The sequence below is a fragment of the Myxocyprinus asiaticus genome, chromosome 2, assembly GCF_019703515.2.
Source record: "Myxocyprinus asiaticus isolate MX2 ecotype Aquarium Trade chromosome 2, UBuf_Myxa_2, whole genome shotgun sequence".
NCBI classification, from domain to species: domain Eukaryota; kingdom Metazoa; phylum Chordata; class Actinopteri; order Cypriniformes; family Catostomidae; genus Myxocyprinus; species Myxocyprinus asiaticus.
In genome coordinates this window covers 5,060,580-5,074,635 of record NC_059345.1, presented here as the reverse complement: position 1 = coordinate 5,074,635, position 14,056 = coordinate 5,060,580, and the positions used below count along the sequence as shown (strand labels likewise).

The 14,056-nt window shown below is 37.1% G+C and overlaps 2 protein-coding genes across 9 annotated transcripts in view; one reads left to right on the top strand and one right to left on the bottom strand.

Annotated features, from left to right (window-relative positions):
* Positions 1-4,954, top strand: part of LOC127454165 (calcium/calmodulin-dependent protein kinase type II delta 1 chain) — a 112,801-nt gene extending 107,847 nt beyond the window's left edge. For all 8 annotated transcript variants that reach the window (XM_051721180.1, XM_051721196.1, XM_051721233.1 and 5 more), the window contains 2 exons: positions 1,259-1,492; positions 1,674-4,954. In XM_051721180.1, the coding sequence (XP_051577140.1) occupies positions 1,259-1,491 (233 nt within the window). In that variant the 3' untranslated portion in view covers position 1,492; positions 1,674-4,954. The remainder of the gene's footprint in view (positions 1-1,258; positions 1,493-1,673) is intronic.
* Positions 4,955-8,436: 3,482 nt separating this feature from the next.
* LOC127453993 (ankyrin-2-like) overlaps positions 8,437-14,056 on the bottom strand; it is a 120,785-nt gene continuing 115,165 nt past the window's right edge. Inside the window, exons 46-50 of the mRNA XM_051720880.1 lie at positions 13,927-14,010; positions 13,422-13,586; positions 11,546-11,734; positions 11,220-11,311; positions 8,437-9,087 (exon numbers count right to left, since the gene is read on the bottom strand). Of these exons, the coding sequence (XP_051576840.1) occupies positions 8,862-9,087; positions 11,220-11,311; positions 11,546-11,734; positions 13,422-13,586; positions 13,927-14,010 (756 nt within the window). The 3' untranslated portion in view covers positions 8,437-8,861. The remainder of the gene's footprint in view (positions 9,088-11,219; positions 11,312-11,545; positions 11,735-13,421; positions 13,587-13,926; positions 14,011-14,056) is intronic.

The following is a 14,056-nucleotide window of genomic DNA, read 5'->3' as shown; positions in this document are numbered from 1 at the left end:
TAGAAGATAGGGTGAGATTATTATTATTATTATTATTATTTTTTTTTTTTCTGAAATTGTTTTGTGTTCATTTGCAATAAGTTTTGCATTCCCTCGCAATTAATGTACTATTGTTTTACTACAGTAACCATATTTTAACCGTGACATTCATTGTGAAACCATAGTTATAAAACAGGAAAAATGAAAACTATGCTAATAAAAATCATAATTTTGTAGTTATTATGGTTTAACTATACAAATACAATAGTCCAACTATAGTTACTGTAGTAAAACCATATAGTAACCATGACAGTTCCATTATTTTTTTTCTTTTTATTTTTTTTGCCGGAAACATGGTTTTACTATAGTATACTTTATCCATATAGTGACCATGGTTTTACTGGATTAAGCATGGTTATTCATGTGGTAACTAAGGTTTTACTATATTTTAGTAAAACCATAATAATCACACTTTTATTTTAAATTATTATTACCATAGTTTTCATTTTCCTGTATTATTACTTTGGTTTTACTACGAATATCAAGGTTAAATTATGGTTACTATAGTAAAACCATTGTAAAGTTTTTGTGAGGGAACGCAAAACTTATTGCGAGGGAACCATGATATTCAAAATTTGTACGTCAAAATACAGGAAAAGGAAAATGTAAGAATTATAATTCCCGCCCCGTACCTTTAATGCTACCTGTGGCTCAAGTGAATCATTTATGTGAACTAGTTAATTTACACGAACTATCTGAAGGAACTGATTCACTTTAATGATTTGGTTTTCCCAGCACTACAGGAGAGAGAGAGGACGGTTTAAATGTGGGTGATTGTTTACTCCATCGGCTCCATTGCTGCATTCACAATATAATGTGACAAATGTAGTGTTTTGCGATGCAACACTGCTACTACTGGGAAAAGTTGCACTATTGTGAAAGTAGCGGAACTACTGTACTATCACGCTACTGAAAATGTAGTGAAGCTAGTAGCGTTGCTACTTCTAGTTCAGTACACCCCATCAGTACGGCTCTTTCAGTTAGGATGCGGCTTTAGGAGGAAGCTGCCTATTTAGCAGTAGATTAGTAGCGCACTAGGTTTTAAAACAGAGCCAATGTTTTAATATCTGTCTTTGAGATTGTTTCATGATTCTTGGTAATTTGTAAATTGCAGAAAAAGACACCATTGAAGGGTAAAAGTGCCTTTAACACACTTGTGACACTCCTCCAAACACAGTATGTTCTGATGTTTGTCAGCATTACGTTTCATCTCCTCTAGCTCTCTCCAAAGGCCACAAACCCATCCATACTATCTTGCTGAATCCTCATGTGCACCTGATCGGTGAGGATGCTGCGTGCATCGCTTATATACGGCTCACCCAGTACATGGATGCCAACAGTATGCCTCGCACCATGCAGTCAGAGGAAACCCGTGTCTGGCACCGTCGTGATGGCAAATGGCAGAACATCCACTTCCACCGGTCTGGCTCGCCAACTGTGCCCACCAAGTGAGGTCTGTGTTTGTGTGCGTACATGGGTTTGTTTTGTATGTTTGTAAGGATTAAAAGAGACTACAGAAGTATATGAACACAAAACCTTTTAGCGCTGTGTTTTCCGAAGTGCCTATGTAGAACTCGGTCAGTATATACAAAAGGCACTGAATGATACTAATGGGATTTATTTACTTCTTTCAGTTCAAAAGGCCTCCAGAGCCCAGCTGCTGAAATCAAGACATCAACTGAGCTTCAACAAGTGTCTGCCACACCACAACCATTTACTTCACTGTTTGATCTACTGTATCAGAGTCTTGTTTACATATTGTTAATGCTGGATTATAGAATGGAAAGGGATGGAGAATCATTTCATATCAGGATGTGGTGTGTATGGGCGTGCGTGCCTGTGTGTGCATTTATATGTATTGAGTATGCTGTTTACACACTATACTCATTATGTGGAATGCATGTTCTTACTAAGTACTTTAATCTTTTTTTAAGCGGTTACATGTTTGTATAACATAAACATTGTGAAACCATGTGTTGGTAAACTGTGTTGTTTGGGTAAAAGGATATATTTTGATTGATAATTCAAATTTTGTTTTACATGTAATCACAGGGATAAAATGAGAGAATGCCAAGTTGTAAAGTATATGAAAAAAAGCCAAAAAAATTGTGTGCATATATGATCTAAGAATTTTTTGCATTATAAAAGCAACATTAGTAATCCAAGTTAGACATCTATAATTGTCTAGCAAACCATGGAGTTTACAAAATACTGTAGTTATTTTGTGCTTTTCTAAATTTTTATCAAAGAATATAATAGGAGAGAATTGACTGATTACTTCAAATGACAAAAATGGGCTTGCTTGTGATTTTCAGTGATGTATAAACCTTTGTGAAGTTACGTGAAGTGCTATTCTTGCTTTACACTTTGGAGTATTAACGGTTTAATGTTAGCGTAATTAGGAGCATTGTGCTATTTTATGGACTAGTTCTTAGCACCAAAAAACTGACAAGAGGAACAGCTTAGCTAGTGTTTTGTTATTTCAAATGTATTTTGCTCACAAAGTATCATTTTGGACAACTTAATACTTGTAATGGGAAAATAATGTTACATAACTCATACTGTACAATATGTGCTAATACACTCATTCTGAGAAACACAAATGGCTGGTAAAGCCAAACATATGCCCTATTCCAAAACCTAGTGAGCTGCCTACAGAGGAGGCATTATAAGGCGTCTTAATTATGCTGCCTCCTAAGATGCATTGTTTGGACCAGATTCAAAGGCAGCATCATATGGACCCTTCACAGAAAAGATAATGCCAGAATGCATTGTGACAAGGTCAGTGAAAAATAAATCCAGGATGGCAGACGAGGCGAGAGAAATGTGAATATACTTTACATGATATATTTCATTCAGTACTGAAATCTAGTGATTAAGAATATTTGTTCACTGTAATTAAAATGTATTATTTGATCCAATATTTCTGTGTGCTATTTATTTTATACTTATTTTAGCAGGAGTTTTCAACCTGAGGGGCGCAAGATTGCGGGGTATGAAGGTAAAATAGTGCCTAAATGATTTGCATGTGCAGGATGAGGTTTGTGAAAGCGTAAATCAAATTGCAAGCGAATTTTGTTTTGCATGCTCACAGAACGTTTTGTAAAGGTGTAAATCAAGTTGCAAGCGTAAGAATTTTTTTTTAACACAGTAAATGTGGTCTGTATTCTTCTGACTTTTATTTTGCGCTTACACTTTTGGCACTGTTTTATGCGCATAAACATGGCCAAAAACATTGCAAACTTGCGATATGCAAGCAAAGAAAGGGTGTTATGAACAGCAAAACGGGTTGACCGCGTAGAATCGGTTTGTATGTGTTAATATTTACGAGAGGAGAAATGCCCAAATGAACGACGCTTAGCCATATGAAGAACAATCAGTCTGTCACGTTATTAAACCAATCAGGTCAAGTAAAACCTCATTTGATTGGTTACTAGAAACAGGTAGACCCGCCTCCCCCACTTGCAAAACTATTCTTCAGCCAAAAGTGAGAGCAACAAAAGGGAAAACGGAACAGTGTGTATCTGATTATTTCTGGAAAATATTTATGCAGCAAAAACAAGTCATTTACACATTTGCAGTAGTTTATTTTACACATACAGACCGATTCTACGCGGTCAATCCATTTTGCTGTTCATGACACCGTTTCTGTGCTTGCATATCACTGATTGCAGGTTTGCAATGTTTTTGGTCATGTTTAGGCGAAAAAACATTATCAAAAGACCAGGCGGCATATGTCCTGAAAGGTTGGAAACTCCGGTATTAAAGAATCACACATGTAGCTTAGCAAAAAGCTAACACCAGATGCTATTAAAATCAATTGCAAGTCACTTTATGGAGTGCATGGGAATTTAAAATTGGTCACTTTAGTTTCCATGACTGTTTGCCAAGTTATTCAAGTCAGCTCACTAGGTTTTTGAACTGAGTTATAGTTAATTTTCTTCATTTTTAATTCCTAATCCGCGAATAAACTGAAATTTACAGTTGTGTTGTGGTAACTTCTTAATACTTGTGCATATAGTCTTACTTAAGACCTTATTCACGGTAGCGCCATCTTTGATTTTTGATGGGAATGACAACGAGGCTGTGAGGGATAGTCATACGGTCTCTTCAATGGCACGCACGGTATAAAGCTACAAAAACTCCTAGATCACATCTGATTTTCCACAACTCATGTTGCCTGGAGTTTTTTTTTTTGATTACTTAATGTTATTGTTTTTTCAATGTTCTGTCCATGAAATTATCCAAAAACTCTTTTAAACTGCAGTGCAACCTATTAAAGAGACTGTACGTCATTCCCATCAAAAATCAAATATGGCTGCTGTGAATAAGGTCTATGCTACTCATTGGAGTTTGCAGTAATCTGAGGAAAACCACGGCGGACAGCTTCAGTTCTTATATTGAGTAACATGACTTTCCATTCTTTGTCATCTCTAAGCTCATTTACTTTGAATACTTACTCAAAATGTATTATTCAAAACCAATGCCCCATCTCTTATGGCAGCCAAGCAAAATCCCCTTTTGAAGATCTACATAAACAAATCCATCTTTTGTACTGTAGTAGCACAAATGCAATGTTTGGTTAAATCATGGAGAGTGAAACATATGTTAAATACATGTACAGTTTATTATAAGTACTCACTGCAGCTGCTGTTTTCGTTCATTTTTTGTTTTCGCCATTAATACATGCCATATGCTGCCATCGGCACGGAATATGCTTCACAAAATTTCTGATTTTTGTTTAATTTTTTTTCTTATTTTGGACTACAAAGTGAACAGTGTATAGACTGAATAATCCACGGTTAGCCCAAACCAGTTCTGAATTCTGAATCAAATTCTGTCAAGTGTGCATGCTATCGTCCGTTACAAAGAAAGCAGATTATTATTCTATGCACTATGATAACTGGGCACAATATCACAGACATACACACTTTCACACCCTTGACATGCATCGCATTATTACCCAATATTCAATTGTTAAAATTCTTTATTGCTAATATTATTTGCACTACTAACTGCTAAGCATGATGTGCATCCTGGTTATAGTAAAACTGGTTTTGTTTAAATTGTGCTTGTATTAACTATCACAAATTATATCAAGCTTGAAGAATCGAGTATACCCACTTATTCTAAATTTAGAAAACAATGTTTTAGCTTTGATCATTTTATAAAAAAAAAAAAAAGAAAGAAAGAAAAGAAAAAAATGCATTATATTCTTAGAACATTTTTAAAATTCTAAATTGATAAAAAATTTCACTGCTACCTGTATAATTAGGGATGATACCTGTCATTTTCATTTTTTGGGGTTAACTGCACTATTCCTTTAACAACAGAAACAAATGAAATGTCTAAATCTGCTCATTCTTCTTAAAAGAAAATTAGGTCAATGTGAGATTACATTTTTATTTTTTATTTTACATCATTGCAACCACAGGGGGGGAAAAAATTAACCAAAACTGCCACTGTTCAATCACTTTGCCCTCCCTGATCTGAGTCCTGTTGTAAGTGCCAGAAGGAGCTCCACAAATAGGGAAGAGATACAAGTCACACCCACAAGCGCAAAAATTTGGGGATTCAAATCATCTTTAAATTCAGCCATACTTTAAAGGGATAGTTCACCCCAAATATGAAAATTCTCATCATTTACTCACCCTCATGCCATCCCAGATGTGTATGACTTTCTTTCTTCTGCAGAACACAAATGAAGATTTTTAGAAGAATATTTCAGCTCTGTAGGTCCATACAATGCAAGTGAATGGTGACTAGACCTTTGAAGGTCAAAAAAGCACATAAAGTCTGCATAAAAGTAATCCATACGACTCCAGTGGTTAAATCCAAGTCTTCAGAAGCGCTATGATAAGTGTGGGTGAGAAACAGATCAATATTTAAGTCCTTTTTTACTATAAATGTATATAAATTTATAGTAAAAAAGGATTGGAATATTGATCTGTTTCTCACCCAAAGTGACTGCATCGCATCAGAAGACTTGGATTTAACCACTGGAGTCATATGGATTACTTTTATGCTGACTGTTTGTGCTTTCTTGACCTTCAAAGGTCTGGTCACCATTCACTTGCATTGTATGGACCTACAGAGCTGAGATATTCTTCTAGAAATCTTAATTTGTGTTCAGCAGAAGAAAGAAAGTCATACACATCTGGGATGGCATGAGGGTGAGTAAATGGTGAGATAATTTATTTTTGGCTGAACGTTTCCTTTAAAAAGTTGTGGGAAAAAATGTTTTAAAACTGGGACTCTACACAAAACAAGTCAAAATTAGGTTCATTTTAAAACATTCATTCAAAAAACATTAACATTCAATATAGTGAGTTTAAAATAAATGCATTGCCACAAGAGATTTGATAACACATACACACAAACGTACTCTGTACATAGGTTAAGCAGATAATGCCACTCATGTGAATATGATAGGGTTGTTATACCAAAACAAAGACGTCAAATAAAATGACAAACAGAATGACAATGGATGTGTGGACATTATAAGCTTTCTTTCACTAAGAATGTATAAATGCCTGATTATTGGTGAGCTCAAGCAATTTCTTCCACCATTGTAGTGGATTGATTATTCAAATTCTTAGAGTAAACACCATTCAGATGCATTTGTGATTATGAAGGACTACAGCATGACATTTATTCTTAAAAACAAAAATCTCATTCAAATAAACAGTTATTTCAGATATCTGGTTACTGCACGTTATTAACTGTGGTTACAAACTCACATGCTCAAAAGCACTGATAGTTTATGATATTTTATCTCGGCCTGTTGTGAGGTTTTGAGGAAGTAATTGGGCATTTTTATAATTACAGCAGTCCACTGGTAGAGTTAGCAATTACAGAAGACAGTAGAGTATACTTGTGTTTTTGTTTTTGTTGTTTTTTTTTACATTTTCTATCAAAGTCCAAGCACATGTTGTCCATTATTTACAAGTCTTCACACCTACAATGGCTTGACTATGAGGTACGCAAACAAATTGACCCATACTAATTTTTCATCATTATCCCTGTTGAAAAGACCAGTATTGAAGGTCACCAGCATAAGTTGTGTACTGGAGGCTTCGTAACCAGCTTAACCAGCAAGACAATGCTGGTTTACCAGCATTTTTGCTGGTGAAAGGCTATGCTGGTCCACCAGCATAAACCAGCCTGGAAATTCATGCTGGTCTAAGATGGTCTTCTCATCAGGGATGTTAAAGGGATAGTTCACCCAAAAATGACAATTCTCTCATCATTTACTCACCCTCGTGCCATCCCAGATGTGTATGACTTTCTTTCTTCACGAGAACACATTTAAAGAAAAACAGAAAAATATCTTGGCACAGTAGGTCCTTAAAATGCAAGTGAATGGCGATACAACCTTTGAAACTCCATCAGTTTTATGACTAGGGTTTCTAGTCCGGTTGTTGAGTGGACAGTTCGGTTTCGAGACACGTTTTCGGGTCCACCTCACAAATTGCCTGTCAGAATTAGCTTTCACTCGTGGTTTCGCGAAGATGTAAATATGGCAACCGTATATGGCTGGTATAGTTTGTGCGTAGAAGAATGGCTTTAGTTGTCAGGAAAATCACAGAGCCAGCGCAATGTTGGCAATCTCTTAACTACACTTCAAACTAAAAAACAATAGTTATTTACACAAATTTATGCTTTTGGACACCTATCATAGTTGTAGATATTTTAACACTGTTTTCAAAGAATGAGAGAAGATACTTTACTTTAGTGGTGATGTTATACAGGTGCAGACGCTATAGTTGACACTCTTCAAAACATAAGGGCGGGACAGACGCGATTTTGATGGACCTTTCTCAAGGCCAATGGAGATGCTTGTTAAACAGATAGCCTGATTAAACATCTTTTCATTGGTCATTTCGATGCACATTTCAAACAGTAGGAAGAGGTCATTCTGCGCATTCCATCTATGGTAAAAAGTTACAATTGCCAAAATTAGAGATACGTGTTTTTCATCGGAGCGTGACAGTTTGTATCTGTTCGTTTACTCACAATGGTGCATTTGTGTGTTCATCCTGGAAGTCTCAACCGAGAGAAAAACGTGAGATTACATCCGTAACATGCCAACGCGAATACGTCACACGAGAGACAGGCATTAACTCCGCCCTCAAGTGAATGCCCATACTGCTGCTGACCAGAAGCGATGATTTATAGTTAAAAAGTACATAAATATTGATCTTTTTAGCAGCAAAAGCGATGGTTTCGCTTTAGAAGACGCTTTCGCTTTCATTTAACCAGTGGAGTCGTATGGATGATGTTTATGTTGACTGTCTGTGATTTGTAGAGCTTCAAAGGTCATATCACCATCCACTTGCATTTTAAGGACCTACTGTGCTGAGATATTTTTCTGTTTTTCTTCAAATGTGTTCTGTTGAAGAAAGAAAGTCATACTCACCTGGGATGGCAGGAGGGTGAGTAAATTATGATGCATTTTCATTTTTGGGCGAACTATACCTTTAAGTTCAGCTTTCTACCACAGCAACCAAAAATGACACAATAAATAAAGAAACATCCATGTTTTATACAATTCACTCCGCAATTCAGAAGGAAAAGCTATCTTTGGTCACAAAATGATCAAATAAATTGAGAACTCAGGGACAAAAAAAGAAAGACACTCAAGCGAAAAACAGATTGAAAATGTCCAAGCAACATATAATAAAAGATAAAAAAGAACAACCAAAAGGGTCTTGAAGCAAAGATCTGTTTGGGTTGTTTCTCCGAGGTGGAAAGAAAGGGCTCCTGGCAAAATTTTTGCAGAGGTCTTGATTAAATGCTCACCACAAACGAAAATCTGTGGTTTATTCTTGTTTGTCCTGCTCCCCTGCATCTGAATCTTGTCCTGCGTCTGGTTCTTCGGTCACCTCCGGGGTGCAGTAGCGTTGAAGCAGTTGATGCAGATGCTGCTGCAGGTTGTCGGGTCGCAGGGTGTCGGCGGTGTCCTCCAGTCGTTCCAGGTGGGTTTGTTTGGCCTGGCCATCTCTCACTACAGTTTGTTTCTGTGTGCGCATCTTATGCATGCGGGTCCTACGAATCAAACAATTTAGAGTCATAAAGATAGGTCTGAACATCTTTAATACAGAAGTAGCTTGTTAATCACTCTTGTTACTCTGTGAGTAATGGTAAATGTGAAGTCAACATGAATTTAAAATTGACCCCATTTACTGTACTTTCTTAATACAAGTTCCTGGTCTGGATTTAAATAATTCATTGGTGTATGCTATTTACTAAGGAAAAAAAAATATCTTCGTAATCTTTCATCAAAATGTAATAATTTGCTCTGCCTCTGAAAGGACTTTCCTTTTCGAATGATGTCTTCAAAGCCATTTAATTAAATGCAGTTCTGGGTTAATTTGACCCATTTAAACTTTTTGGTCTGGAACTTAATGACATTCTCCAAGGAGGTGATCTTGATCTGCCAATGTTAAAATAATTAAATTCATGTATTTATAAACAATGCTATATAGTATAGTAATATAGTAACAAAGAAGTGGTTACGGGTCAGTTTGACCCGATTCATATAAAGACATACAAGAAAGCTGTAATATGCAAGAAACTTGTATGTTAAAATTGTAGGGCAGTGTTAAAACATTATCAAAAATGACACCAGACCCTACAACTGTTTGAAAAACAATAGAAACTAGGGATGTCATAAATACACTATTTTATCGATATATTTTTGAGGCATCAATATATTTAAATGAGCAGAGATTTAAATTGGAAGCCTAATTTGTGTGCTTTCTAATTCACTCAAATTTCCTTCTGTTTAATAGTGTCACATAATAGCGTTGGGAGACCACAAGGTGTTAAGAGGGTGATATAACGTTTATATCACTAATCTTTGGGAAAATCTTCAGAAAAAGGCATCAATCCCACGCCTAACAGAAACCAAAATCAGTATGATATATCGACTTTGATGGGAACAAATGTGTTTGTGTGTGACGGGGTGGGGGTGGGCTACCGGACCCACACACACCCAAAACTTAACCCACCTACCCAAAGCACGCACATGCAAAAAAACACACATATATGCATAAATTGTCACAATATTAAATATATAAAAACAATGAAAGTCAATGGAAACAAATGGAAACTTGACCCACACACAATCACCCACAAACACACGCACACAAACACACATGAGTTGTCACAATATTATTTTTTACTTTATTATTATATCAAACTATGGGAGTCAAGAAGTTTTTCAGGTGGAGAGTAGTCCTCTACAATTATTGCAAACTCTGGTATGGAACTTCTACTTTTTTTCTTTTTTTTTTGGATTTTTCTCCCCAATTTGGAATGCCAAATTCCCAATGCGCTCTAAGTCCTCGTGGTGGCGTAGTGACTTGCCTCAATCCGGGTGGCGGAGGACGAATCTCAGTTGCCTCCGTGTCTGAGACCGTCAATCTGCGCATCTTATCACATGGCTTGTTGAGCGCGTTACTGTGGAGACATAGCATGTGTGGAGGTTTCACGCTATTCTCCGCGGCATCCACGCATAACTCACCATGCACCCCACCAAGCGCGAACCACATTATTGCGACCACGAGGAGGTTACCCCATGTGACTCTACCCTCCCTAGCAACCGGGCCAATTTGGTTGCTTAGGAGACCTGGCTGGAGTCACTCAGCACCCTGGATTCGAACTCGTCACTCCAGGGGTGGTAGTCAGCGTCTTTACTCGCTGAGCTACCCAGACCCCCCGGAACTTCTACTTTTAACAATCCAATAAGTTCCCAATGGATAAAACTCCACCCTACATTTATTTGTTGTTGAAATGTTCTGTTTAAATCGGAAATACATCACATTACGGATGCAAAATGGGTTGCAAATGAAGTTTCATGTTGACTTCAAATATCCAAATGTAAGTATTGAAATGAGCACTCAAGAGTGACATTTTAGTAAAAACTTTTAGTTGGACACAAAGCAGGCTGGTTTCAACACAAGCATGCCTCTTCATAATGCCATCTTGAACTTCACGGTCTTGCTAGTATTTTAAAATGTTTAATAAAAAAATAAAAAAATAATCAAAGTGGAATTTGTGAAGACATGTTTTAGAAATTATTTTAGAAATATTATTGTTCAAATGCTTGTTGCACTTAATAACCATTCTTTTCCTTCACAGCATTCTCCTAATAAACAACATGCCACTGTCCAGACCTTCTGACCACAGATCCATCCTCTTTCACCACCTCTCTCTCTACTAAATGAGGCAGGTGCACTTTCCCAAAGCCTCCTACATAGCTCAAAGCCTAGACATACGACAGTTAAAAAAGATACCAATTAAAACATCTAGTGGTGAACATAATGCTATCTGCAATACATATATTTACAATATATTGTAATATAGGCTACTATACACAGCCCCAAAAGTATTTGGACACTAAGGCTACTTAGTATTAATGCTGAATCACTCACTCATTGGCACTGATTGCAAATACAAGTGTAATACCCCTTTAGTCCCTGTACATCCACTAGATTCTGACCTTTTCAAAGTCGTCTTTGGCTGAGGGGAGATCCATAGAGAGCGAAGGGTCTCCAATTTGTTTTTCCATCCGTTCACCTTGAACTACCATGGTTTTAATGACTTTGCTGACCTTCCGACCTTGGACGGGCTCTTCCTCGAATTCAGAGGCTGCCGCTCCGCCATAAACAAAAGGTTCTGAGAAGGTCAACTGAAATGGATAGACAAAAAATTGATGAGTTGGAGTGGATAGTGAAGAAAAAGCAGTCAACAAGTGTCCTGTATATGTACATGGAGCTACATTCTCTCAACCAACTTGAGGTGCATCCTGAGATGCTTCTTAAACTGTACTTAAAGGGATAGTCCACCCAAAAATTAAAATTCAGTCATTGTTTACTCACCCCTGTGTTGTTATAACCCCATATGACTTTCTTTCTTGTTCTTAACACAAAGGGAGAAATTGTGAAAAAACATTGTGCTCAGTGATGTCATCCAATGGCAGTTTATGATGACCACCTCTTCAGCTTCAAAAGTATAATTCAGAAGTCTAATAAATTATTTCATGAGACTCATGATTGTTATGAAAGCATACGATAAGGTTTGGTGAGAAACAAACCGAAATCTAATGCATTATTTAGTGAAAATGTTCATGATAGGGCACGAGAGCAACAATTCACGCAGCCTCCTCCATTGGGGCATTCAAGTGAAAACTTGTTTGTTTATCTAAAAACAGGTCTGCCACAGCAACAGCGACAACAGAACACAACACAGCTGCACACAAAACAGAGAACAGAACTACTAAACATGTCTAAAGAGTTTGTGGTGAAAAAATGTATGCATTTCTATGCCCAGCCTTATTTTTTTGAACAGACTACTCAGAAATCAAACAGAAACATAGAGGATGCTATAGGCAGCCACACTCACACCATGGCCTAACCTGATGGCAAACGACACATGATAAAAGGTATATTTTCTATGGTAATCAGTTTTTGTCCTAACCAGCAGTGACAAGCGACGGTACAGTCTATTGATCGCTTGTTTTCTATTTTTGGCATTGCGCGGGTAACTCCATCTACAGTGAACTGGCATCGGTCCAAAAACTCTCAAAATAATAAGGCTGGGCATAGAAATGCATAAATTCTTCAACTTCAAACTCTTCAGACATGTTTAGTTAGTTCTGTTCTCTGTTTTGTGTGCAGCTGTGTTGTGTTCTGTTGTCGCTATCGCCGTGGCAGACCTGTATTTAGATAAACAAAACGAGTTTTTGCTTGAATGCCCCAATGTTGCGAGGGGGCTATGTGAACCGTTGCTCTCATGCCCTATCATGAACGTGCACATGAGATCTATGGTCAGTGAACATTTTCATTAAATAATACATTAGGTTTTGGTTTGTTTCTCACCAAACTTTATCGTATGCTTTCATAACAATCATGAGTATCATGGAATAATTATATTAGACTTCTGAATGATACTTTTGCATTCTTTTGAAGCTTGTAGAGGTGGTCACCATAAACTGCCACTGTATGACATCACTGAGAACATAATTTTTTCACAATTTCTCCCTTTGTGTTAAGAAAAAGAAAGAAAGTCATATAGTGTTATAACAACACAGGGGTGAGTAAACAATGACTGATTTTTCATTTTTGGGTGAACTATCCCTTTAAGTACAGTTTAAGAAGCATCTCAGGATGCACCTCAAGTTGGTTGAGAGAATGTTTAACATTGTTGGTCATTACATAATTCCCATACTTCCATTTGAGTCATAATATCGTTTTCAATTTCTATAATTCTAAGATCTGTAAAAATTGTATAATAAAGAATAAGTAGATGTGTCCAAACTTTAGATCGGTAGGGTATATTAAAACAGATATCCATGACAGATGTTCACACTAACACACCTCAGTCTGATCTCCCCCGCTCCGCACCACTGTCCTTTTGAGCACTTTAGAGAAACCGTCAGCATCATCCACACTGACACCTTCTTGCTGAGGTCCCTCCACCATCACTTCCTCTCTCTCTACTCCATCTGCTGACACATACTTACGGATCACTTTCCTTGTTATCTGTGTGGAGGAAATGACACAAGTTGTATTAGGCTTGTCATGTAAACAGAACACATTCAGAATACATCATGACTAAAATGGAATGTTAAGTGTCCGATATGAAATGCTCTACATAGGCAGCAACCCCACCTCCTATGCCAAAGGACATATGCGGTGCTGCGATAGAATTCTGACAAATCGATGTATCTTATTATGTTGCAGTTTTTGCATCATGATGCCTTAACATGCTGTCTAGAACAATTGAGAAAACTCTGAAGCTCTGAAGCCATTGTATGACAAATATGGGCATGAAGTAGCATGGATAAGTCTTCATAAAGAAACTCTAAGCTAAAGGATTTACCTTTTTGACCACCATGTTTCCATGCTTGTCAGTGTATTGCTCTTCTGTGACTGTCTGAGGAGGGATTTCAGGCATCTCATCTCCCTAAAAAAGAAAGCAACAGTCTCCATGATGTTGCCTATATTGCAGG